Source organism: Dendropsophus ebraccatus, chromosome 6, assembly GCF_027789765.1.
Source record: "Dendropsophus ebraccatus isolate aDenEbr1 chromosome 6, aDenEbr1.pat, whole genome shotgun sequence".
Lineage (NCBI taxonomy): Eukaryota > Metazoa > Chordata > Amphibia > Anura > Hylidae > Dendropsophus > Dendropsophus ebraccatus.
In genome coordinates, this window is record NC_091459.1 from 62,225,445 (window position 1) to 62,250,334 (window position 24,890).

Genomic DNA, 24,890 nt, shown 5'->3' on the forward strand with positions numbered 1-24,890 from the left:
CTCTCACGTCACACTATGTCTGCGGAGGAGCGGGACTGGTTGCCGGGGGCCCGCCGATAGCGCCCTTTCCAACCAGCCAGCTGTTTTACTTTATTTATTTTTTTGTCTAGCCATGGCCGGGCCTCACCATCCCTCAGTCAAGAGGCATCAGGTGTACACTTGATGGTGACTGGCAGATGGCCTAAAATCCCAGCCCCTGGACTCACTCCAATTTTTGGGTGGGCTCACTTGCTTCCTCACTCATTTTTAATGGTTCTCTGTGTGCTCAATGCCATGCAGTGTCTGGCCTAATTTTAAGGAGGCTCACTTGCTTCCACACTCTCTTTTAGTGGTTCTCTGTGTGCTCAATGCCATGCAGTGTCTGGCCTAATTTTGGGGAGGCTCACTTGCTTATTCACTCACTCACTTCTAATGGTTGTCTGTGTCCTCACTGCCATGCTCTGACGTCACACTACATCTGTGTAGGAGCAGGACTGGTTGGTGGTGGTCCGCGGATTGCGCCCCTGCCAACCAGCCAGCTGTTTTATTTATTTATTTTTTTGTCTAGCCGTGGCCGGAGCCTCACCACCCCCAGTCGAAAGGGAATCAGGTGTACCCTTGATATTGACTGACAGCTGGCCTAGCCAGTTAGCGGTCAGTACTCAGGTTCGTGTCCACAATAAATTCCAGCCCCTGTACCCACTCCAATTTTTGGGTGGGCTCACTTGCTTTCTCACTTACTTTTAATGGTTCTCTGTGTGCTCAATACCATGCTGTGCCTGGTCTAATTTTGGGGAGGCTCACTTGCTTCCTCACTAACTTTTAATGGTTCTCTGTGAGCTCAATGCCATGCTGTGCCTGGCCTAATTTTTGGGAGGCTCACTTGCTTCCTCACTCACTTTTAATGGTTCTCTGTGTGCTCAATGTCATTCTGTGTCTGGCCTAATTTTTGGGAGGTTCACTTGCTTCCTCACTCACTTTTAATGGTTCTCTGTGTGCTCAATGCCATGCTGCTTCTGGCCTAATTTTTGGGAGGCTCACTTGCTTCCTCACTCACTTTTAATGGTTCTCTCTGTGCTCAATACCATGCTGTGTCTGGTAAAATTTTTGGAAGGCTCACTGGCTACCGCTTCTACCTTGTTCACTCTGCTCATACCGCCATGCTGTGTTTTTGGGTGATCCATATGCCTACATTTTAACCAGGCTGTTGCACAGAATTAGGCATAATGCTGCCATTAGGCAGCCTCAGAGGCATGCATACATGTTGCCCCTGCTGCTTCCTGTCCATTTCCGTGGTGTTTCCATCAATTTCTGAGGTTGACAGGTTTTCACATGACCTTCCCTCTACCGAACTTGAGTCTCCTGCAAAAAAGCTTGAGTCTCCCATTGACTTCAATGGGGTTTGTTACTCGAAATGAGCACTCGAGTATCGGGAAATACTCGTCTCGAGTAACTAGCACCCAAGCATTTTAGTACTCGCTCATCACTAGTGGCTATCAATGATTACGTTTAAGGGCCACGTGGTTGATCAAGCCAAGTAAGGGCTTGGTAAATAAGCAAAGACAAAGATCAGTACTTGTTATCCTTCCCATGTTTAAGGGCCCTTAGTCCTCCACATTGGCAGCTGAACTGTTCTAAGACCGTAAAACTGTCTTAGTTTCCCATGGCAATCAGAGATCAGCTTACTGCTACTGATAAAATGAAAGCTCCACTCTGATTTGTGTTTTTGGGAAACACCAAGGAAGATAACTATGAAGAGTTAGTGGAAAATCTCCTCAAGGCATATAAAAACCTGGGATGTAACATGTCTTTAAAGATTCCTTTCTTGCACTCTATAAGAGAAACAGATTGCTGAACTCAGGGAAACCAGCCAAAAGACAACACTGCCGGCTGCTAGTGAAAGCGCTCAATGCAGTGAAGTCCTAGGTGCATTGCCCCTGGGAAACATGAATATTCAAAAGAGGAGCCTGTGGAGCCTCATTAAAGAGTCACAAAACACAGGACTAGCCAGATATCCCTCCAGGAAGGACACAGCCAAGGGGCAGCTCCTGTTAGGAAACCACCAAATCCATCATATTAAGTGGTCCTATAAGTCAGTGAAATGACAAGGGATAAACCAAGGCTAGGTAACCATCCACATACAGCTGTTTCGGGGTGTTGCCCCTCATCAGTGTGGAGCAGGATTCTGGCTAGGTGGGAGCAATGCCTAGTAGAGCCATAAGAGAAATAGATTGCTGAACTCAGGGAGACCAGCCAAAAGACAACACTGCCGGCTGCTAGTGAAAGCGCTCTAGACTTCTTTGCACCAAACTGTGGAGCGGTGCACGATGAACATGGTGAACAATTTCACCAGGAAATTGTGACTATGGAACAAAGGTATTGGGGTAAATGGAACCCATCAATGCTTGCAGATTACTGTTGGACAGTTATCAGAAACAATCCCATGTATGAATACAAAAGACGTGTAAATGCATCGAGTAGCCATTGAATAAGGACCTACATTCCAGAGTTCAATAAACATAATTAATTTGTAAAAATCGGAGTCGAAGTCGGAAAAAATGTACCAACTCCGACTCCACGTTTAAAAAAATAATAAAGTTGTCAGTCACTATTTGGCAGCTTTTTTCTGAGCTGGAAGATTCCATTGTGTGTGTGTGTGTGGGGGGGGGGGGGGTCTGTGCTGTTCTCTTCCTGGATGCTGGATGTGTGATAATGAGCAGCAGTGTAATATGAAGATATCCTGTGTAATATAAAGGAGGAGGAGAAGACATAAGTAGTGTAGCAGTAACCTCTGTCTTCAATGTGGTGTTTTCTCTCTAGGAAAAGATTGTGTGTTTTATGGCTGCAGCTGTGTGTGTGTGTGTGTGTGTCTGTGTGTGTCTGTGTGTCTGTGTGTGTCTGTGTGTGCTATGGCTGCAGCAGGCTGTGTGTGTGTGTGTGTGTGTGTGTGTGTGTGTGTGTGTATGTGTGTGCGCGCGCGCGCTATGGCTGCAACAGGCTGTGTGTTTGTGTGTGATATGGCATGCCCCCACAGTGACCCCTCTATATGACTATGTCTGACCTTTATATTACAGGGATCAGGCATTTTTAGCAGTGTCTCAGTGTGTATGGTAAATATTTAGTTAAAAACATAGAAGGCTATCAGCAGAAAAGACCACCTGCTCCATCTAGTCTTGTTCTTAGTAGTTCAGGTCATGGGGGTTGGAGACTGGCTGCATTCACTGCACACACAGGAGAAGCTGCTTTATATCTTTCCTTATTCACTTAGAAGTCGCACCAGGAGCATGTAGGACATTAGGGAGAAGCTGCTGAGCCAGTGCGATAAATAACTCCCCTGGTATCTGACTGGCCATTTATGAAGGAGCAGGAGTCAGAGTTAAGAGTCGGAGTCGGTCATGATAAAATTCAGGAGTCGGAGCTGCGGACTACCGACTCCACAGCCCTGGATTACAGATAGAACTAAGTTTCCTATGAATATATTTCAAAAGTTTATGAACAGTAACCTTGCTTCCTTATGATTGCAGAAGTATTAAATATGTCGGCTTTTATACTGTATTCTATGCAATTCACAAAACAGTAAAATGAGAACTCTTTGATATCATAGAAACTAGAGCCAATTAACATTTTTCCTTGTGATATTTGAATTCAGCACATAAAAATTATTGAGAAATTGAAAATTTTATTTCTGAACCAAACAACTTTTGAAAATTTGTTGACCAGTGTAATCAGTTAATATCTATTTTGTCTGAAAATATCTTACTTTTGGCAGTAAACTCTGGAAGTGTTGCAGAATGACTTGATAAGTCTTCCCACTCATGGCAAAGTGATAGTTCCCCTGAGCTTCTTCTAGAATTGTTCTCCAATCAATATCAATGTTGACTGATTTCTGTAATATGGACATAACATTTAAATTAGAGTTTTTGACATTTTTCTTTAATAAAATTAAACAAACAAAATGTATTATTTAGATTTTTCTTCTATCTAGAAGTTATTTAAAATAAACACAAAGGGCCATATAGCTTGTATAATCCAAATTTACTGGCATATCCAAACTTACTGGCATATCATCTGAACCTTGATCAAGTCCTTCAACTGGATGCCAGGAAATCTTTGCTGAACTCAGCCCAGTTGGCTCTTCAGCTTCTACAAGAATGACATTGCTGTCCATTGGAACTAAGCCAGATGTTCTTGCCACTGTAATGGCTGTTTGTAGGTTGTCCCCTGGGAAGTAAATCAATATTATGATCTAACTGGAGAATGATCAATTATCTGACCAAAATAAAGAATACCAGTTTTAGACCAGCAATACAGTTAAAAGAAAAATATTGAATATTATTGATTTGATAATAACCCCTTCACATCAGCCGTATGGCTATATAAGTTCTTGCTGTACACACACAGTTCAGCAGGAATGTATATAATCCTGACTGTAAATGGGTTTCAATGTGTGCAGACCAAGGTATAATGACTTTAACCCCCTTAAATATGACATAAAAAAAAAATAATAATAATAAAACGCCCCAATAAAATTTATAGTACCCCTTTCCCATTATACAAATAAAATATAAAAGATAAACATATATTGTAGCATGCAGAATTGTCCCATCTATTAAAATATAACAATATTGTTCCCGCACAGTGAACAGCCTAAATGAAGAGCGGATAAAAACACCAGGATCAAAATTTTTCTCTTACACTAATGTGATAACAATAAAAAACTAGAGAACATGGCACAAAAAATTATACCCCTACCAGCCTGTTAAGTGGAAAAATAAAAGAGCCATGGCTCTTTGAAGACAAGGAAGAACATTGCTTCAATTTGACTTGGACATCCGTGCATCAATAACCTTCGGTCATGAAGTGGTTAATGACTGTTCAAGGGGTACCTCCCAGCAGTGGGGTAGCGACCGCGGTACCAGGGGGGGGCAGTTTTGCTTGCGATCACAAGAGGGAGGCTGGGACGGGGCCCTGGCTGACGCGCGGCTCCCATCTCTGCCTGCTCCAATCCCCGGCAGCACATACATCAGTGATCTCTGTGTGCGCTGGGGAAATACTTCCGGCGCAGGGTGCGTCGATAATAAGCGCCCCCGTGCCGGAAGTAACATCCCCGGTGCGCACAGAGATCACAGATGTATGTGCTGCAGGGGACGGGAGCGTGCAGAGTCGGGAGCTGCGCGTCAGCTGACAGCCAGACCGGACTGCAGGAGGAGAGAGACACAGCGGGGGAGTGAGTTGTCAGATGAGTTGTGTGTTTTTTTGTTTTTTTTTTTCTCACAGACATGGGGGACCATCTATAAGGGGGATACAGAGGAGAGAGACCATCTATAAGGGGGATACATGGGGGGGACCATTTATAAGGGGAATACAAAGGGGGACCATCTATAAGGGGGATACATGGGGGGCATCTATAAGGGGGATACAGGGGGACCATCTATAAGGGGGATACAGGGGGAACCATCTATAAGGAAGATACAGGGGGGGCCATCTTTAAGGGAGATACATGGGGGGACCATCTATGGGGGGATTCAGGGGGGGACCATCTATAAGGAGGATACATGGGGGGACATCTATAAGGGGGATACAGGGGGGACCATCTATGAGGAGGATACAGGGGGGACCATCTATAAGGGGGATTCAGGGGGGGACCATCTATAAGGGGGATACACGGGGGGCCATCTATAAGGAGGATACATGGGGGGACATCTATAAGGGGGATACAGGGGGGACCATCTATAAGGAGGATACAGGGGTGGACCATCTATAAGGGGGATACAGAGGGGTACCATCTATAAAGGGGATACATGGGGGACCATCTATAAGGGGGATACATGGGGGACCATCTATAAGAGGGATACATGGGGGACCATCTATAAGAGGGATACATGGGGACCATCTATAAGGAGGATACATGGGGGACCATCTATAAGGAGGATACATGGGGGACCATCTATAAGGAGGATACATGGGGGACCATCTATAAGAGGGATACATGGGGACCATCTATAAGGAGGATACAGGGGGGACCATTTATAAGTGGGATACAATGGGGACCATCTATAAGGGGGGTACAGGGGGGACCATCTATAAGGGGGATACAGGGGGGACCCATCTATAAGGGGGATACATGGGGGACCATCTATAAGGGGGATACAGGGGGGGAACATCTATAAGGGGGATACAGGGGGGAACATCTATAAGGGGGATACAGGGGGGGAACATCTATAAGGGGGATACAGGGGGGACCATCTATAAGCGGGATACAGGGGGGACCCATCTGTAAGGGGGTACATGGGGGACCATCTATAAGGGGAGTACAGGGGGGGAACCATCTATAAGGGGGATACAGGGGGTATCCATTTATAAGGGGGATACAGGGGGGTACCATCTATAAAGGGGATACATGGGGGATCATCTATAAGGGGGATACAGGGGGGACAATCTATAAGGAGGATACATGGGGGACCATCTATAAGGAGGATACATGGGGGACCATCTATAAGGGGGACACAATGGGGACCATCTATAAGGGGGATACAGGGGGGGACCATCTATAAGGGGGATACAGGGGGGGACCCATCTATAAGGGGGATACATGGGGGACCATATACAAGGGGGATACATGGGGGACCATCTATAAGGGGGATAAAGGGGGGGCCATCTATAAGGGGGATAAAGGGGGGAACATCTATAAGGGGGATACAGGGGGGGACCATCTATAAGGGGGATAAAGGGGGGACCCATCTATAAGGGGGATACATGGGGGACCATCTATAAGGGAGATACAGGGGGGGACCATCTATAAGGGGGATACAGGGGGGACATCTATAAGGGGGATACATGGGGACCATCTATAAGGGGAATACATGGGGGACCATCTATAAGGGGGATACATGGGGGACCATCTATAAGGGGGATACATGGGGACCATCTATAAGGGGGATAACATGGGGGCATCTATAAGGGAGATAACATGGGGGCCATCTATAAGAGAGATAACACATGCGGGGCCATCTATCTGGGTGACAACACAGGGGGGCATCTATAAGGGGGATTACACGGGGGGGGGGTATGCAATAGGGCATGTATTATAGTGTACCACACAGAGGGGGCATATACTGGGGGGGTCACATAGAGTCAGCCTACACACTAAATGAGGGTGTTAAGGGGCCAATACAGATGTGCAGTGTGTATAGAGATGAGGATGGTGCCGGAGTGAGGAGTCTAATATGTTTGTCTGGCAGATTCTGTGGATTCTTGGCTCGGAGAAGTTTTCATGATGGCCCAGGACAGATGGAGAAGATGAAAAGGGAAGAACTCCGATCAGAGAAGACATCCCCTGTGAGTCACTAAATATATCTGCACTGTGATTTATATGGAGTAGAGAACCTGTGTGTAGCTGCGTCTACCTCTATATGACTGGATGAGGTGATAGTGATCTGTGTATGTGGTGTTGTTATTTGTTACTTGTAATCTGGTACTGTGTTTTATTAGATTTAGTATACTGGATTTGGTCAGTAACAATATGGTGATGATAGTAGTGGTTGTGGTGTGATGGTTATATTTCCCCCTTGTGTACTGGTATTATTGGCAATATTGGTCTTAGTATTCAGGGTTTGGTTAGTGACAGTATGGCGGTAATATGTATGGTGACAATATTTCCTATATACTGGTATTATTGGTAATATCAGTCTTGATATATATATATATATATATATATATATATATATATATATATATATATAGGGCCGGATTAAAGAGAGGGCACCAGGGGCCTCCACCACTAGGGGCCTCCACCAGCCCAAACATGGAAGTAGGGTTTGTGAAAAAAAAGCAAACAGTAGAGGATACACAACCTCACACAGAGTGTTGTGTATCCTCACTGTTTGCTGCTAACCATGGCTGCAGCAGCCTGTGTGTCCTGTGACTCCTGATTCTCCCTTTGAGGACTGTAATATGGCTGAGAGACAGGACACCAGGGCAGCTGCAGGATGGGACACCCTGCTTAGTGTGAGCTAAAGGACCTGCGGTGATGTCAGACCCATGTGATGTGGGAGGAGCCTGACTCTGCAAGCTGTCGGAGGGGATGTGTATGGAGAGGAGCTCATGTCCGTATGAGCAGGTAACCAGCCCTTCAATGTGTACACACACACACACACACACACCTGCCTGTTACACATACATATCTTTTATTAATGCTCACACACATACAGCTCTGCTACTCTCCACATTGCCCCCTTAATGCCATCCCCTTCCCCCCAGTTTCCCCATTATTGCCCACATTTTGTGGTGAGACCCACTACCCCTTCAGTGGCACAGTGCACAGTATTGCTGTACTGCTGGACAAATAGCCTCTGTCCCCATTACCAAATAATGTCTGCCATGTTGGTGTTATATAGCCATCTAGATTAACCAAACTGGAATTTGTTTCTTATTCAGCAGTTTCTTACTCAGAGGATTTTTATTTCTCCTGTTTTAGCTATTATTTTTACAGAAAATTTATAATATTAATAACCTGCTTGTAAGTGAGGAGCCCTAAGGGGACTGGTGATAAATATGGCCAAAAGGACCCCACGGTTGGCATAAAAATGGGCATCAAAGTAAAAACACAAAATTATGATTTAAAAATAAAATTGACTTTGGAAAACTGATCTTACACTGATAATAGGCAGAGAGGGGGGACCCCGTATAACACTGATAATATACAGAGAAGGAACCCCACATCACACTGATACTACACAGAGAGGGGGGACCCCGCATCACACTGATAATAGGCAGAGAGGGAGGCCCCGCATCACACTGATAAAACACAGAGAGGGGGACCCCGCATCACACTGATAATACACAGAGAGGGGGACCCCACATCACACTGATAATACACAGAGAGGGGACCCCGCATCACACTAATAATACACAGAGAGGGGGACCCCATATCACACTGATAATATACAGAGGGGGGGACCCCGCATCACACTGATAATACACAGAGAGGGGGGACCCCACATCACACTGATAATATACAGAGAGGGGGACCCCGCATCACACTGATAATACACAGAGAGGGGGGACCCCGCATCACACTGATAATAGGCAGAGAGGGGGGACCGCGCATCACACTGATACTACACAGAGAGGAACCCCACATCACACTGATAATAGGCAGAGAGGGGGGGACCGCGCATCACATTGATAATACACGGAGAGAGGGGGACCCCGCATCACACTGATACTACACAGAGAGGGGGGACCCCACATCACACTGATACTACACAGAGAGGGACCCCACATCACACTGATACTACACAGAGAGGGGGGACCCCGCATCACACTGATAATACACAGAGAGGGGGACCTCACATCACACTGATACTACACAGAGAGGGACCCCGCATCACACTGATAATACACAGAGAGGGGGGAGCCTGCATCACACTGATAATACACAGAGAGGGGGGACCCCACATCACATTGATAATACACAGAGAGGGGGACCCCGCATCACACTGATACTACACAGAGATAGACCCCACATCACACTCATAATACACAGAGAGGGGGGACTGCGCATCACACTGATAATACACAGAGAGGGGGGGCCCGGCATCACACTGATAATACACAGAGAGGGGGACCCCGTATCACACTGATAATACACAGAGAGAGGGACCCCACATCACACTGATATACAGAGAGGGGGACCCCGCATCACACTGATAATACACAGAGAGGGGGGACCGCGCATCACACTGATAATACACAGAGAGGGGGGACCCTGCATCACACTGATAATACACAGAGAGGGGGGACCCCGCATCACACTGATAATACACAGAGAGGGGGACCCTGCATCACACTGATACTACACAGAGAGGGACCCCGCATCACACTGATAATATACAGAGAGGGGGACCCCGCATCACACACACACAGAGAGGGGGGACCCCGCATCACACTGATAATACACTAAGAGGGGGGATCCCACATCACACTGATAATACACATAGAGGGGGGACCCCGCATCACACTGATAATACACAGAGAGGGGCCCCTAAAGAAATTAAATGAAAACTGACAGTTTTCAACACTGAATTTGAGTGTGTTTAATGTTCATGAAAATTATAAATCCCCTACAGTAAGGTAGCCATTCAGTCATTTGCCATTCAGTTCATTGCTGCCATTTTTTTGGATGGCTGTATAGTTTTTGTTTTTTTGTTGTTTTTTTTTTTTTTTTTGGGGGGGGGGGGAAATAAGAGGCCCCAAACAAAATTGTCGCCCGGGGCCTCCACCAACCTTAATCCGGCCCTGTATATATACACAAATAGCATCACTTGGTCGAGGAAGGGGGGGCCCAAGTTGACCTCTTACACCAGGGCCCAGGAGACATTAGCTACGCCCCTGCCTCCTAGTGGAGAGATCAATAAAGTATCCTGATACATAACCCTGTAAGTCCAACTTGGTTGCCTGTTATTTCCCTATTTGTGTCCCAATACTCGCAAGCAAGAGGGACTTATGGGGCTATGTATCAGAGTTTCCTTCCCTGGAGTGATATCTGGCTATTCCCATGTTCTGAGACTTGCAACGGAGGCTCTAAGGACCCCTATTTTGCATGTTCCCTCTTCAGTTAGTGTTTCCTATGACAGTTGATGTCAGAGCAGACAATAATAAATGTGCTAAGAGCTACCTCATTAATATCGTCAATTGTGTCAAGTACTGGGAGATAATTAGGTTCATATTTGTCAGGATACACATATTTAGCACCAGTCACTGTATTGGCCTTTTAGGAATCTCATACATAGACAGAAATCCTGGGACTGATATGCTGACATAGTAAGATTTTGTTGCAGCACAATGCTAAGTGCCATTCAGGGCAATAATATCTGCCTTCCCACTTTGCCAGGTCCTCTTCCTGATGATATTACATTATAAGTAGTGATGAGCGAGCATGCTCGTCCGAGCTTGGTGCTCGTTCGAGTATTAGGGTACTCGATGGTACTTGTTACTCAGACAAGCATCTTGCGATACTCAAGAAAATGGCATAATCCATTTCCTGTAAGTTTGAGCACAATTTCTCAGCCAATCAACATTAGAGATGAGCAAACCGATTCGGGCGGTATGGGATCCGGTTCGGATTTTTACAAAAGTCCGATACCGGTCGGATTTAGATTTTTGGAAGTCCGCTCCGAATTTTTCTTTTATTTCTTGTTTTATAAAATGGCAGCCGCCATTTTAGAAAGCAGGAATTGTTCTGGGCAGGAAAAGCGCTTTCCCATGATGCCCGGAACACATCCAATCAGCAGTGATGTTGCACTAGCCCACCCTCTGTGTGACGTCGGTGTTGCTTTAAGAGAAGCGGTCACATGACTGCATGAGGCAGTCTGCACAGAGAGAGGAAGGAGACTTAGCAGTGCACAGAGCTCGTCAGTGACAAAATGCTGCTGCTGCACGCTGCTGTACTGAGAAGATATTGTACAAAAGCAAAGACAAAAAGATTATTAGGAAAGTGAAGAGGAGAAACATATAGTGATTGAGAGAGAAAAATAGAGAGGGCGGAAGATAGATAGGTAGATAGATTAGGCATCGGAGAGCAAAGGGTGCACAGAACAAAAACGTGCTATACAGATATCTAAGTACTATACTGTCACCCTTGCGAGAGTGTATATGACATAGGTGTTTTCCTGAGGCACAAATATATACCATGTGCATGTGTGTAGAATAAAACTCTAAAAAAAAGTGCTATACAGATATACAAGTACTAAAGTGGAACCCTTGCGAGAGTGTAGTGGAGAGAATGCTCCTTCACTGCATTTGTAACCTTTTTCTACATAGACCCTGTAATGGTGAATTTCCTGCAAAGACCCTGTAATGGTGAATATTGAAGTCTAAAAAAAAAAAATTGACTTTGAGATATTGAAAAAATAATGATGTTACTGACATGTAGAGCCCTAAATTCAACCAAATACACTACCCCCGTATCATATAGATGCTTTAAACTATGAAATCCGAAGAAATCTAAAATTCGGATGCACCAAACTTAAAAAAAAAATCCGGAAGTCCGGTCAGAACGAACTTTTGAAAAGTTCGCTCATCTCTAATCAACATGCTAGGGACTCTTTGGTACATCCTGCGATCACGTGGGACCAATACATGTCGATAGCAGCGATTGGTTGGCCAGATCAGATCACCCTGCCATATAAAAATCTCGTCTGCCGAGGCTCGGCTCACATGCATGCTAAAGGAGAATAGGGACAGAGCTGCTGCTTGCCAGGGAGAGTGTTAGGGAGATAATTAGCATTCCAGTAGGCAGGGATACTATATACAAAACCCAACAGAACTCTGTTCTCACTGCCATGCTGTGTCTGGCATTATTTCTGGGAGGCTCACCTGCTACCGCTTCTACGTGGGTCACTCTGTCATTACCGCCATGCTGTGTCCGGCATAATTTATAGAAGGCTCACCTGCTACCTCTTCTACCTCGGTCACTCTGTCACCACCATGCTGTGTCTGGCATAATTTTTAGGAGGCTAACCTGCTACAGCTTCTACCTTGGTCACTCTGTCATCATCGCCATGCGGTGTCTGGCATAATTTTTGGGAAAAAACAAAGGGAGAGAAAAGGTGGGGGCGCCTCCTGGTGTAGTATGTCAGGGAAATGATATCTTTAGAGGAAAGAAGATGAGTTCAACTCACTTAATGGAGTTGTGCAAAGATATAGGCACAACTCTACATAGCACATGAGAGGGAAAAAGACACACTGCAGCTCCTGCCGGGGTACATCAAGGGAGGCGTACAATTTGAAATCTTGTATGCAAACCACAGCGGGCTGATGGACCATGGGGATCCCGGCTTGGTATGGGTGCTCAGGTGCTCAGAAAGCCACAATGTAGCGTGGTTAATCCGTATATTAAAAATGTATTAAATGTACAGCGCGTTTCGGCCACCAAATCAAAGGAGGCCTTTCTCAAGTTAACAGTATTCACACAGATAGGCAGTTTAAATAGCACATAGTATTGCACAATCTCGGATAACTTCCGGGTCAAGGGGGGGTACAGTTGAATAATAACACTTAAAGGTCGCAAGTGTTGACGCGCATAGCCTGTAAACACATAACACATAATAAGAATAAAATATCGTATGTAACTTACAGTCAAGGAGATCCGCGTCAGATCCGCGTCAGATCTGCATCATCACGACGTCTGCATCATCACGGTAGTGCGCAGCTGCATCACGTGATTCCGGAGTCGCCGCTTACGTAGACTGCGCACAAAGAATAAAGAATAGAAAAGAGTGTAAGTATCAGAATACATGTATGGTCATACAAAGTTAGAAAATTAGAAAGGATTGGACAAAACCATGTACAATAATGATATTGCTACTAGATATTGACATACATATTTGTCACAATCCTATATAAATTATTTGCACGAGTTCAGATAATAACCCGCAACGATAGAATACTAGTGCCATCTGGTGGACAAAAGTAGACATACACTGCACAAAAATAATAGGCAAAAGTCATGAAGACTTGCAAATGGGTGTAAAAAAAAGTATGTGAAAAAATCATAAAGATTGGTGAAGTTGATCAGGTATATGGATATGTGAATCAGAAGTATATATGTGAATAATGAAAATAAATATAAAATAAAAAAAGAAAAAATATATGAAATAGTAAAAAAAAAAGTGATAATGAATAATGAATAATATAAACAATCAATGATTATATATATATATATATATATATATATATATATATATATATATATATTAACTGAAATAAATAGTTTCAAAAATAAATAAATAATTTGATCTAAAGGTCGAGATTGAATAACTCTATCAGTTCAATACACTCATTGAGGCCGTCCGGCACGAGAGTTTGGATCTGGTAGATACAAAATGACTGTGTTTTACAGAATGATAACCAACGATCGATACTGTTAACAGAAATTTGTTTGATGGGGAATATTTTAATGTTAGAAAAACAACTATTATGATTTTCAGTGAGATGTCGCGACACACTCTGTTTCAAGAAATTCCTAGCAGTATTGTGACGGTGGCTATCGATCCTTTTGTGCAATGGTTGCTTAGTACGCCCAATGTACTGGAGGCCGCAGACACAGACAAGCAGTTAGATGACAAATGTACTAGAGCAGTCAAGTCTCTGTTTAATAGGATATGAAACACCCGTAACATTTGAACTAAAGGTTTTTTCTCCACAGGCTATATTCTTGCAGCACAGGCACAGGGGTTTTCCGCATTTGTAAATGCCTCTTTCAGTACTCTGATAATTTCTTTTTTCATTATTCTCTACAGGTAATATGGAGGGTATTTTACTTGGTGCGATCATATTGCGGACCACCATTCCTCTGCAGAACGTCAGCCCAGGTCTTTTCGGTAGGATATCTCGAAGGTATGTATCTGAAGTTAAAATGTGCCAATGTGTTTTTTTAAAATATTCTCTATAGTTAAATAGTCATCATTAAAAGAAGTAATAAAATTGGGTTGTCTTTTTGCCGGGGCACCCTCCTTCTTTTTGTTCTCGAGAAGTGTCATCTGTTGAACCTCGTGGTTTCTACAAAAAGCATTCTTAATTAATTTTTCAGGGTAGCCTTTTTCAATAAATCTATTCTGTAAAATTTTACTCTGAGTTTTAAAATCATCATCAATGGTACATTTCTTACGAATTCGGAGGAATTGACTATAGGGGATGTTCTTAATCCATTTTTTGTGGTGCCGGCTTTTAAAATCTAAAAAGCTATTAGAATCGACCGATTTAAAATTAGTTTTTGTGATAATTTTATGGTCGAGGTGACTGATGGCTAGGTCTAGGAAAACAATATTATTACTATTAAAACAAGGTGTAAAGTTAAGACCCCAGTCATTAAAATTAAGATGAGAAACAAAATTAATAATTGAGATGGGGTCACCCCGCCATATTAAAAACAAGTCATCAATATACCTTTTATAAAACACTATATGTTCCTTGGCCCAAGGGGAACCTGCGATAAACAGGGACTCGAACCATCCCATAAATAGATTAGCATAACTGGGTAAGGCCCGAGTCCCCATCGCAGTCCCCCTCGTCTGCCGATAAAACACATCCTGAAAGGTAAAAACATTATGATTGAGAACAAACTCCATCCCTTGGATTAAAAAAATCGATTTGTGGTTTTTTGTATAGACCGCCGTTATTTAGTAAGAATCTCATCGCCTCAAGACCTCTCGTATGTGCTATATTTCAGTAGAGTGCGGTCACATCAAGAGTTAAAAACATAAAATAATTTTCCCAAGGTATCTGTAAGATGTCCCTAATTAAAGTGCTAGAATCTTTCAAATAGGAAGGAAGACTAACTACTACTGGTTGCAGGCAAAGAACGACATAGTTAACAGCGAACTTGTCCAACTATATCGATCTTTGCCTGCAACCAGTAGTAGTTAGTCTTCCTTCCTATTTAAAGATTCTAGCACCTTAAGGCTCGGTTCAGACGCTGTAACTGTGCGGCTGTATTTGCGGCTGTAATTGTGCGGCGGTATTTTCGGTGGTTCGTGTGTATGCTTGGAAGTATAGGATATGCGGCTGCACAGTGCACACTATGTCTGAATCTACGGCCCGATCGTAAACGGATCCGTAAAAAATGAACAAGACCATTGTTTGCGGCTGGACATGCGGCCGTGTATTGACAGGCGGTCCGTACGGAGTACTTCAAAAATAGCCGGCAATGATGACGAATGCCGATGCCTCTAATAGTGAATATATTAAATAATAAAACACATTCTCTTTGTAATAAAGACACTTTCGTTGTTCAATAATTTATTTCTAACGAATCCATCATTTTGTAATTAAATATACTGTTAAAATAAATAGATATATAAATAAATGTATATTTATCTATATATTTATTTTTTGACAGTATATTTAATTGCACAATGATGGATTCGTTAGAATTAAATTATTGAACACCGAAACTGAATTTATTTCCACGAAAATGTGTTTTATTAATTAAATATTAATTAGTACAGGAAGCTCCATAAGCCGTTAATTCATATTCCCGGCAATAGAGCATTCTGTACTAATCATCACTTTACTTTAATTAAAACATCAAATGTTTCTTCTAATTATGTTATGACAATAGCATTATTAGAAGAAACATTTAGAATTATATGTGCGCTCAGCTGATTGGCTGTTCGGCTGAGCGCACATATAATGAGCCGGTTCGCAGTACAGTCACTTCATTGTGCTGCGGACCAGCGAAGAGGACACATCGGGGTGAGTATAGAGCTCTCCCCACCCCCTCCCCAGCACTGCACCCCTCCCAGCAAGGAAGGGGGGGTCAGTTAACCCCTTCCTTGCTGGGATGGGTGCAGTCTGACATCAGTCTGGCCCCCAGGGGGTTAAGGGGGATGCAATACATCCTCCCTTAACCCCTTGGGGGCCAGACTGTAAGCAGCGATCTGTAAAGATGCTGCATACTGTAAGGAGCACAACACCGCTCACAATGATGGGTGTTGTGCTCCTGTTTGTGTTTTTTTTTGTGTGTTTCTCCCTTTTTGTTTTTCAGATATCGGTATCCTGGGGATTACGTCGGATTCCATGGACTACGTCGATGACCAGCGATTGTTGTTTTAATTTTTTTAATAAAATGGTCAATGAGGGGTGTGGGGGTGTTTTTATTTGAATAAAAATAAATTTAAACTTGTGTCTTGTCTTTATTTCTTTACTTTATAGACTTAGTAGTGGAAGCCGTCTAATAGACGGAATCCATTACTAAGTTGGGGCCTAGTGTTAGCCGGTATAAAATGGCTAACACTAACCCCCTATTATTACCCCAGTACCCAATGCCACCAGGGGTACTGGGAAGAGCCGGGTGCCAGTGGTCCCGGAGCGTCAAAATTGGCGCTCCTGGACCGGGCGGCAGCAGGCTGGTAAGATTTAGGCTGGGGAGGGCCTAAACCAATGGCTCTTCCCACCCTGGTGTTACCAGGCTGCTGTCGTTGGTTTTTAACCCGGCTGGTTATAAAAATAGGGGGGACCCTATGCGGTTTTTTTTTTTTAATAAATAAATAATAAAAAATAAAACGCATAGGGTCCCCCCTATTTTTATAACCAGCCGGGTTAAAAATCAAACGACAGCAGCCTGGTAAGACCAGGGTGGGAAGAGCCATTGGTTTAGGCCCTCCCCAGCCTAAATCTTACCAGCCTGCTGCCGCCCGGTCCAGGAGCGCCAATTTTGACGCTCCGGGACCACTGGCACCGGGCTCTTCCCAGTACCCCTGGTGGCATTGGGTACTGGGGTAATAATAGGGGGTTAGTGTTAGCCATTTTATACCGGCTAACACTAGGCCCCAACTTAGTAATGGATTCCGTCTATTAGACGGCTTCCACTACTAAGTCTATAAAGTAAAGAAATAAAGACAAGACACAAGTTTAAAATTTTTTTTATTCAAATAAAAACACCCCCACACCCCTCATTGACCATTTTATTAAAAAAATGTAAACAACAATCGCTGGTCATCGACGTATTCCATGGAATCTGACGTAATCCCCAGGATACCGATATCTGAAAAACAAAAAGGGAGAAACACACAAAAAAAAACACAAACAGGAGCACAACACCCATCATTGTGAGCGGTGTTGTGCTCCTTACAGTATGCAGCATCTTTACAGATCGCTGCTTACAGTCTGGCCCCCAAGGGGTTAAGGGAGGATGTATTGCATCCCCCTTAACCCCCTGGGGGCCAGACTGATGTCAGACTGCACCCATCCCAGCAAGGAAGGGGTTAACTGACCCCCCCTTCCTTGCTGGGAGGGGTGCAGTGCTGGGGAGGGGGTGGGGAGAGCTCTATACTCACCCCGATGTGTCCTCTTCGCTGGTCCGCAGCACAATGAAGTGACTGTACTGCGGACCGGCTCATTATATGTGCGCTCAGCCGAACAGCCAATCAGCTGAGCGCACATATAATTCTAAATGTTTCTTCTAATAATGCTATTGTCATAACATAATTAGAAGAAACATTTGATGTTTTCATTAAAGTAAAGTGATGATTCATACAGAAAGCTCTATTGCCGGCATATGAATTAACGGCTTATGGAGCTTCCTGTACTAATTAATATTTAATTAATAAAACACATTTTCATTGAAATAAATTCATTTATTCTAACGAATCCATCATTGTGCAATTAAATATACTGTCAAAAAATAAATATATATATAAATATACATTTATTTATATATCTATTTATTTTAACAGTATATTTAATTGCAAAATGATAGAATCGTTTACATTTAATTATTGAACAATCAAAGGGACTTTATTACAAAGAAAATGTGTTTTATTAATTCAATATATTAACCATGAGAGACATCGGCTATAGTGCAGAGGATCGCAAACCCCGGTAACAGCGATTCATGTAAACTGTGTTCCCTGCTTTCCCAGATGCATCCAGAGGTGTTTGCATCACTTTCTTAAGATTTTATTTGTTATTTTTAGTTGAACCAGATTTCCAAGTAAATGACCGTATGTTTTGAGCCGCATGTCTATTTTTTCCCACGGCCGGAGTTTCACCCGCACATTTACAGCCGCATAAAAAATACAGCCGCACAGTTACAGCGTCTGAACCTAGCCTAATTAGGGACATCTTACAGATACCTTGGGAAAATGATTTTATGTTAACTCTTGATGTGATCGCACTCTACTGAAATATAGCACATACGAGAGGTCTTGAGGCGATGAGATTTTTACTAGATAACTGCGGTCTATAGAAAAAACCACAAATCGATTTTTTAATCCAAGGGATGGAGTTTGTTCTTAATCATAATGTTTTTACCTTTCAGGATGTGTTTTATCGGCAGACGAGGGGGACTGCGATGGGGACTCGGGCCGCACCCAGTTATGTTAATCTAGTTATGGGACGGTTCGAGTCCCTGTTTATCGCAGGTTCCCCTTGGGCCAAGGAACATATAGTGTTTTATAAAAGGTATATTGATTACTTGTTTTTAATATGGCGGGGTGACCCCATCTCAATTAATAATTTTGTTTCTCATCTTAATTTTAATGACTGGGGTCTTAACTTTACACCTTGTTTTAATAGTAATAATATTGTTTTCCTAGACCTAGCCATCAGTCACCTCGACCATAAAATTATCACAAAAACTAATTTTAAATCGGTCGATTCTAATAGCTTTTTAGATTTTAAAAGCCGGCACCACAAAAAATGGATTAAGAACATCCCCTATAGTCAATTCCTCCGAATTTGTAAGAAATGAACCATTGATGATGATTTTAAAACTCAGAGTAAAATTTTACAGAATAGATTTATTGAAAAAGGCTACCCTAAAAAACTAATTAAGAATGCTTTTTGTAGAAACCTCGAGGTTCAACAGATGACACTTCTCGAGAACAAAAAGAAGGAGGGTGCCCCGGCAAAAAGACAACCCAGTTTTATTACTTCTTTTAATGATGACTATTTAACTATAGAGAATATTTTAAAAAACACATTGGAACATTTTAACTTCAGATACATACCTTCGAGATATCCTACCGAAAAGACCTGGGCTGACGTTCTGCAGAGGAATGGCGGTCTGCAATATGATCGCACCAAGTAAAATATGCTCCATATTACCTGTAGAGAATAATGAAAAAAGAAATTATCAGAGTACTGAAAGAGGCATTTACAAATGTGGAAAACCCCTGTGCTTGTGCTGCCAGAATATAGCCTGTGGAGAAAAAAAACTTTACTTCAAATGTTACGGGTGTTTCATATCCTATTAAACAGAGACTTGACTGCTCTAGTACATTTGTCATCTAACTGCTTGTCTGTGTCAGCAGCCTCCAGTACATTGGGCGTACCAAGCAACTATTGCACAAAAGGATCAATGGCCACCTTCACAATCCTGCTCGGAATTTCTTGAAACAGAGTGTGTCGAGACATCTCACTGAAAATCATAATAGTTGTTTTTCTAACATTAAAATATTCCCCATCTAACAAATTTATGTTTATAGTATTGATAGTTGGTCATCATTGTGCAAAAGAGAGTCATTTTGGATCTACCAGATCCAAACTCTCGTGCCGGATGGCCTCAATGAGTGCATCAAACTGATTCAATAACTCAATCTCGACCTTTAGATCAAATCATTTATTTTTTAAACTATTTATGTCAGTTATTACATTATCGTCATGACTTTTGCCTATTTTTTTTGTCCAGTGTATGTCTTCTTTTGTCCACCAGATGGCACTAGCATTCTCTCATTGCGGGTTATTATCTGAACTCGTGCAAATAATCTATACAGGAGTGTGACTAATATGTTTGTCCATATCTAGTAGCAGTATAATTATTGTACATGGTTTTGTCCAATCCTTTCTAATTTTCTAACTTTGTATGACTATATATGTATTCTGATACTTACGCTCTTTTCTATTCTTTTCTCTTTGTACACAGTCTACATAAGCGGCGACTCCGGAATCACGTGATGCCGCTGCGCACTACCATGATGACGCAGACATCATGATGATGCAGTTACGCACGGCCACTCACATAACTATGCTGGTGACTGGCGCGGATCTCCTTGACGGTAAGTCACATGCGATATTTTATTCTTATTATGTGTTATGTGTTTACAGGCTATGAGCGTCAAAACTGGCCACCTTTATGTGTTATTATTCAACTGTACCCCCCCCCCCCTTGACCCGGAAGTTATCCGAGATCGTGCACTACTATGTGCTATTTAAACTGCCTGTGTGAATACTGTAAACCTGAGAAAGGCCTCCTTTGATTTGGTGGCCAAAACGCGTTAAACCTTTAATACATTTTTAATATACGGATTAACCACGCTACATTGTGGCTTTCTGAGCACCTGTGCCCATACCAAGCCGGGATCCCTATGGTCCATCAGCCCGCTGTGGTTTGTATACATAATTTTTGGGAGGCTCACTTGCTACCTCACTTTTAATGGTTCGCTAAGTCCTCACTGCCATACTGTGTCTAGCATAATTTTCGGGAGGCTTACCTGCTACCTCACTTTTAAGGGTTCTCTGTGTCATCACCGCCATGCTGTATCTGGCATAATTTTTGGGAGGCTCACTTGCTACCGCTTCTACCTGGGTAACTCTGTCATCATCGCCATGCTGTGTCTGGCATAATTTTTGGGAGGCTCACTTGCTACCTCACTTTTAATGGTTCTCTGTGTCCTCACTGCCTACTGTGTCTGGCATAATTTTTGGGAGGCTCACCTGCTACTGCTTCTACCTTGGTCACTCTGTTATCACTGCCATACTGTGTCTGGCATAATTCTTGAGAGGCTCACCCAATACTCCACTTTTAGTGGTTCTCTGTGTCCTCACTGCCATACTGTGTTTGGCATAATTTTTGGGAGGCTCACCTGCTACCTCACTTTTAATGATTCTCTGTGTCTTCACTGCCATGCTGTGTCAGGCTAGTTTTTTGGGTGGTTCATATGCTACCTCTGTTTTAATCCCTCACTGTGTGATCACTGATATGCTGTGTCAGGCTAAATTCAGGGGCGGTTCATATGCTACCTTTGTTTTAATCCTTCACTGTGTGATCACTGCCATACTCTTGCTGCCCCTGCTGTTTCCTGTCCATTTCCGTGGTGTTTCCATCATTTTCTGAGGTTGATAGGTTTTCACACAACCTTCCCTGGGCCGAGCTTGGGTCCCCTGCAAAAATGCTTCAGTTTCCCATTGACTTCAATGGGGTTCGTTACTTGAAACAAGCACCCGAGTATCTGGAAATATTTGTCTCGAGTAACGAGCACCCGAGCATTTTAGTACTCACTCATTACTAATTATAATGTTAGGGGTCGGGAGGGGGAAGTGCTTCTACAGCTTCTAAGGGGGGGGGGGGGGGAATAGAGAGGGGGCTTTTGTTTTATTACTACTATGTGAAGGATTAGCTGGATGGGGTACTGTCCTATTACTGTATGAGGACAGCGGTCAGAAGAAGGAAGTCCTGCAAGGAATTCTGTGTATGTGTGTGGCTGGGGAAAGGTGGTCGTGCTTTATGATATGCAAACCTGCTGTGACTATCGTCTGTAATTCATTGAGGGGTTACAACTTATTCAGGGTTCTAAAAATTAATTAGAGGAATGGGGTTCCTCCATTTATTTTGTGGTCTGGAGTATGAATTGATTGAGGGGTCTATTGCATATGTTTAAGTAAGGGTCTGAATTTAATTTATTTAATTACATTGCTAGCGCCCTTTGGCAAATGCACACTGGTGCACGGAATGGGCCGCTGGGACAGAGAGCTGTATAGCAACTTCACAGTTAACAATCTGCTAAGTAAATTGCAACAAAGTGAAATCAGAGCAGCCTAGAGTTGCAGCATGTAGTGATACAGTGTGGCACCAGCTTGAGCAGGAGAGCGGCAATAGATATAATATAGCACAGGAGGATTCACGATCAGCTGTGAGGAGTGTACTGATCTTTGCTCTGAACTATGAAGTCAGAAGGAAACATAAGGTACGGGGTGTGACGTGTGAGGGTTAAACAGGGATGCATGCCAGAGTGGATGAATATATACAGTGGATACAACACGTGTAGAATTATATACATATATACAACAGAGACATATGGGACCAATGATATCATCTGGAGCAGAAGATACCCTGAGACTGTGGGAAAATAAGTGTGGCTGATATAACAGGATAGGTATGAGAGATGGATCATACCTAAGACAGCTTATGGCCAGTCTCAGGGAGAAGGAAGGGAGTCTCTGAGAGGCTGGGTTGCATAAAAATTTAACAAAGAGGATCAGTCCGAGGGGATCAGTCATGTGTCCGAGGGGATCAGTCATGTGTCAAGTGGTGATACTGGATAGTTCATATTCCCTGTCCCATCTAGGTATAAGGGTTTGAAATGTATGTATCCTTCAGACCTCTCTTTTATGGAGAAGTTTCTTGAGGTCAACCCCCCTCTTTGGTAGCTCAACCTGTTCTAGCACTTAGAATTTCAGTTGTGCTAGTGAGTGACACCTCTCTTTGAAATGATAAAGGAGTGGTAGTAACAGGTTCTCACACCTAATGGTGGATTTGTGCTTGCTGATGAGGTCACAAACCGATTGCATGGTTTCACCAATGTACAATAGCCCGCCACAGCTAAACAAGAGACATTCCCATGCTTTCATTGTGCACAAAGTAGTAATGTCCTTAGAGGCAGTGAAATCTACCACCCCCGCACACGCAAATCATTTCAAATCAAATGTTAGCACACTGTACCACTAAAAATTTTGTAAATTGCATAAAGTGCTCCTGCAGGCTATTGTACATTGGTGAAACCATGCAAGCACAAATCCACTATTAGGTGCGAGAACCTGTTACTACCACTCCCCTATCATTTCAAAGAGAGGGGTCACTCACTAGCACAACTGAAATTCCAAGTGCTAGAACAGGTTCAGCTACCAAAGGGGGGTGGGGGGTTTGATCCCCCCATAAAAGAAACTTTTCCATTAGAGAAGCCTAGAGAGGCCTACTGGATACATGCTTTACAAAGCCTGATGTCTAGAAGACTCAACAGGGAATATGAACTATCAGGTATCACCACCTGACACATGACTGATCCCTTCGACCATGACTCCATCACTATTTTTTAACTTTTTCAGGCAACCCAGCCTCTTTGAGACTCCCTTCCTTCTCCATGGGACTGCCCACAAGCCATCTAAGGTATGATCCATATACTGAATAAGTAAATACCACGATTTCTCTTATGATACACACAAAAAGAGGACGATTTTTTTATAGAGTAAAAAAGAGATTGCTGATAGCCTGGATCAATTATGCCTTATTATTCCCGGCAGGGGCAGATTAAGGATACCATGGGCCCCGGGCGGATCACAAATTGTGAACCCCTTGATAACCACAGTCCTTTTATCCCTGTCCCCACCCCACTAACCACGCCCCAACTAACCTGACTGAGGGGGGCTATATAATATCTAAGTCCTCAGGCAGGCCATTAAGCATATAAATTACCACAAAAAAATAATAATAATAATACTTACACAGCATTTAGAGATCACCTTTTTGTAAAGGTTTAATATTATAATTTTTGTTACCAGCTGATATTTCAGCTCAGTTCTATTGAAGTAAGAGGAGCCAAGTTGTAATACAGCCTAAGTATTATAATTTTATAGTATTATATTTTTGTTACCAACTGAGGTGTCATAGAGAAGGAGCTAAGACCTGCTGCTGGCTATGACACTCCATCATACTGACTACTATACAAGATGCTAGGAAAGCTGGGTGACCTCCATTGTACTGACTACTATACTAGATGCTTGGAAAGTTGGGTGACCTCCATTGTACTGACTACTATACAATATGTTAGGAAAGCTGGGTGACCTCTATTATACTGACTACTATACAAGATGCTTGGAAAGCTGGGTGACCTCCAACTGCTATAGAGCCCCTCTCTACATAAGCCCTGTGCACTCTGGTGATACAGTTACATAGTTACATAGTTACATAGTTACATAGTTAATACGGTTGAAAAAAGACACATGTCCATCAAGTTCAACCAAGGAGGGGATGGATACAGGGAAGGGGGAGGGGTGATAGGTTCTATACATATGCATCTATATTATTTTGGTCTAAGAACTTGTCTAGCCCTGTTTTGAAGCCCTCTACTGTTGTTGCTGTGACCAGATCCTGTGGTAGACTGTTCCACAGATTCACAGTTCTCATGGTAAAGAAGGCTTGTCGCCTCCGGAGGTTGAACCTTTTTTTCTCCAGGCGGAGGCAGTGCCCCCTTGTCCTTTGAGGGGGTTTTACCTGGAACATCTTTTCCCCATATCTCTTGTAGGGGCCATTTATATATTTAAATAAATTAATCATATCTCCCCTTAAACGTCTCTTCTCCAGACTAAACAAATGTAATTCTTTTAATCTCTCCTCATAACTAAGATGCTCC

General features: G+C 43.1%; 1 protein-coding gene across 1 annotated transcript in view; it reads right to left on the reverse strand.

Annotated features, from left to right (window-relative positions):
* The window catches only part of LOC138795669 (probable cation-transporting ATPase 13A4), a 204,539-nt gene that overhangs the window by 62,715 nt on the left and 116,934 nt on the right, over window positions 1–24,890 (reverse strand). Inside the window, exons 19-20 of the mRNA XM_069975054.1 lie at window positions 4,037–4,200; window positions 3,740–3,865 (exon numbers count right to left, since the gene is read on the reverse strand). Coding sequence (XP_069831155.1) covers window positions 3,740–3,865; window positions 4,037–4,200 — 290 coding nt within the window. The remainder of the gene's footprint in view (window positions 1–3,739; window positions 3,866–4,036; window positions 4,201–24,890) is intronic.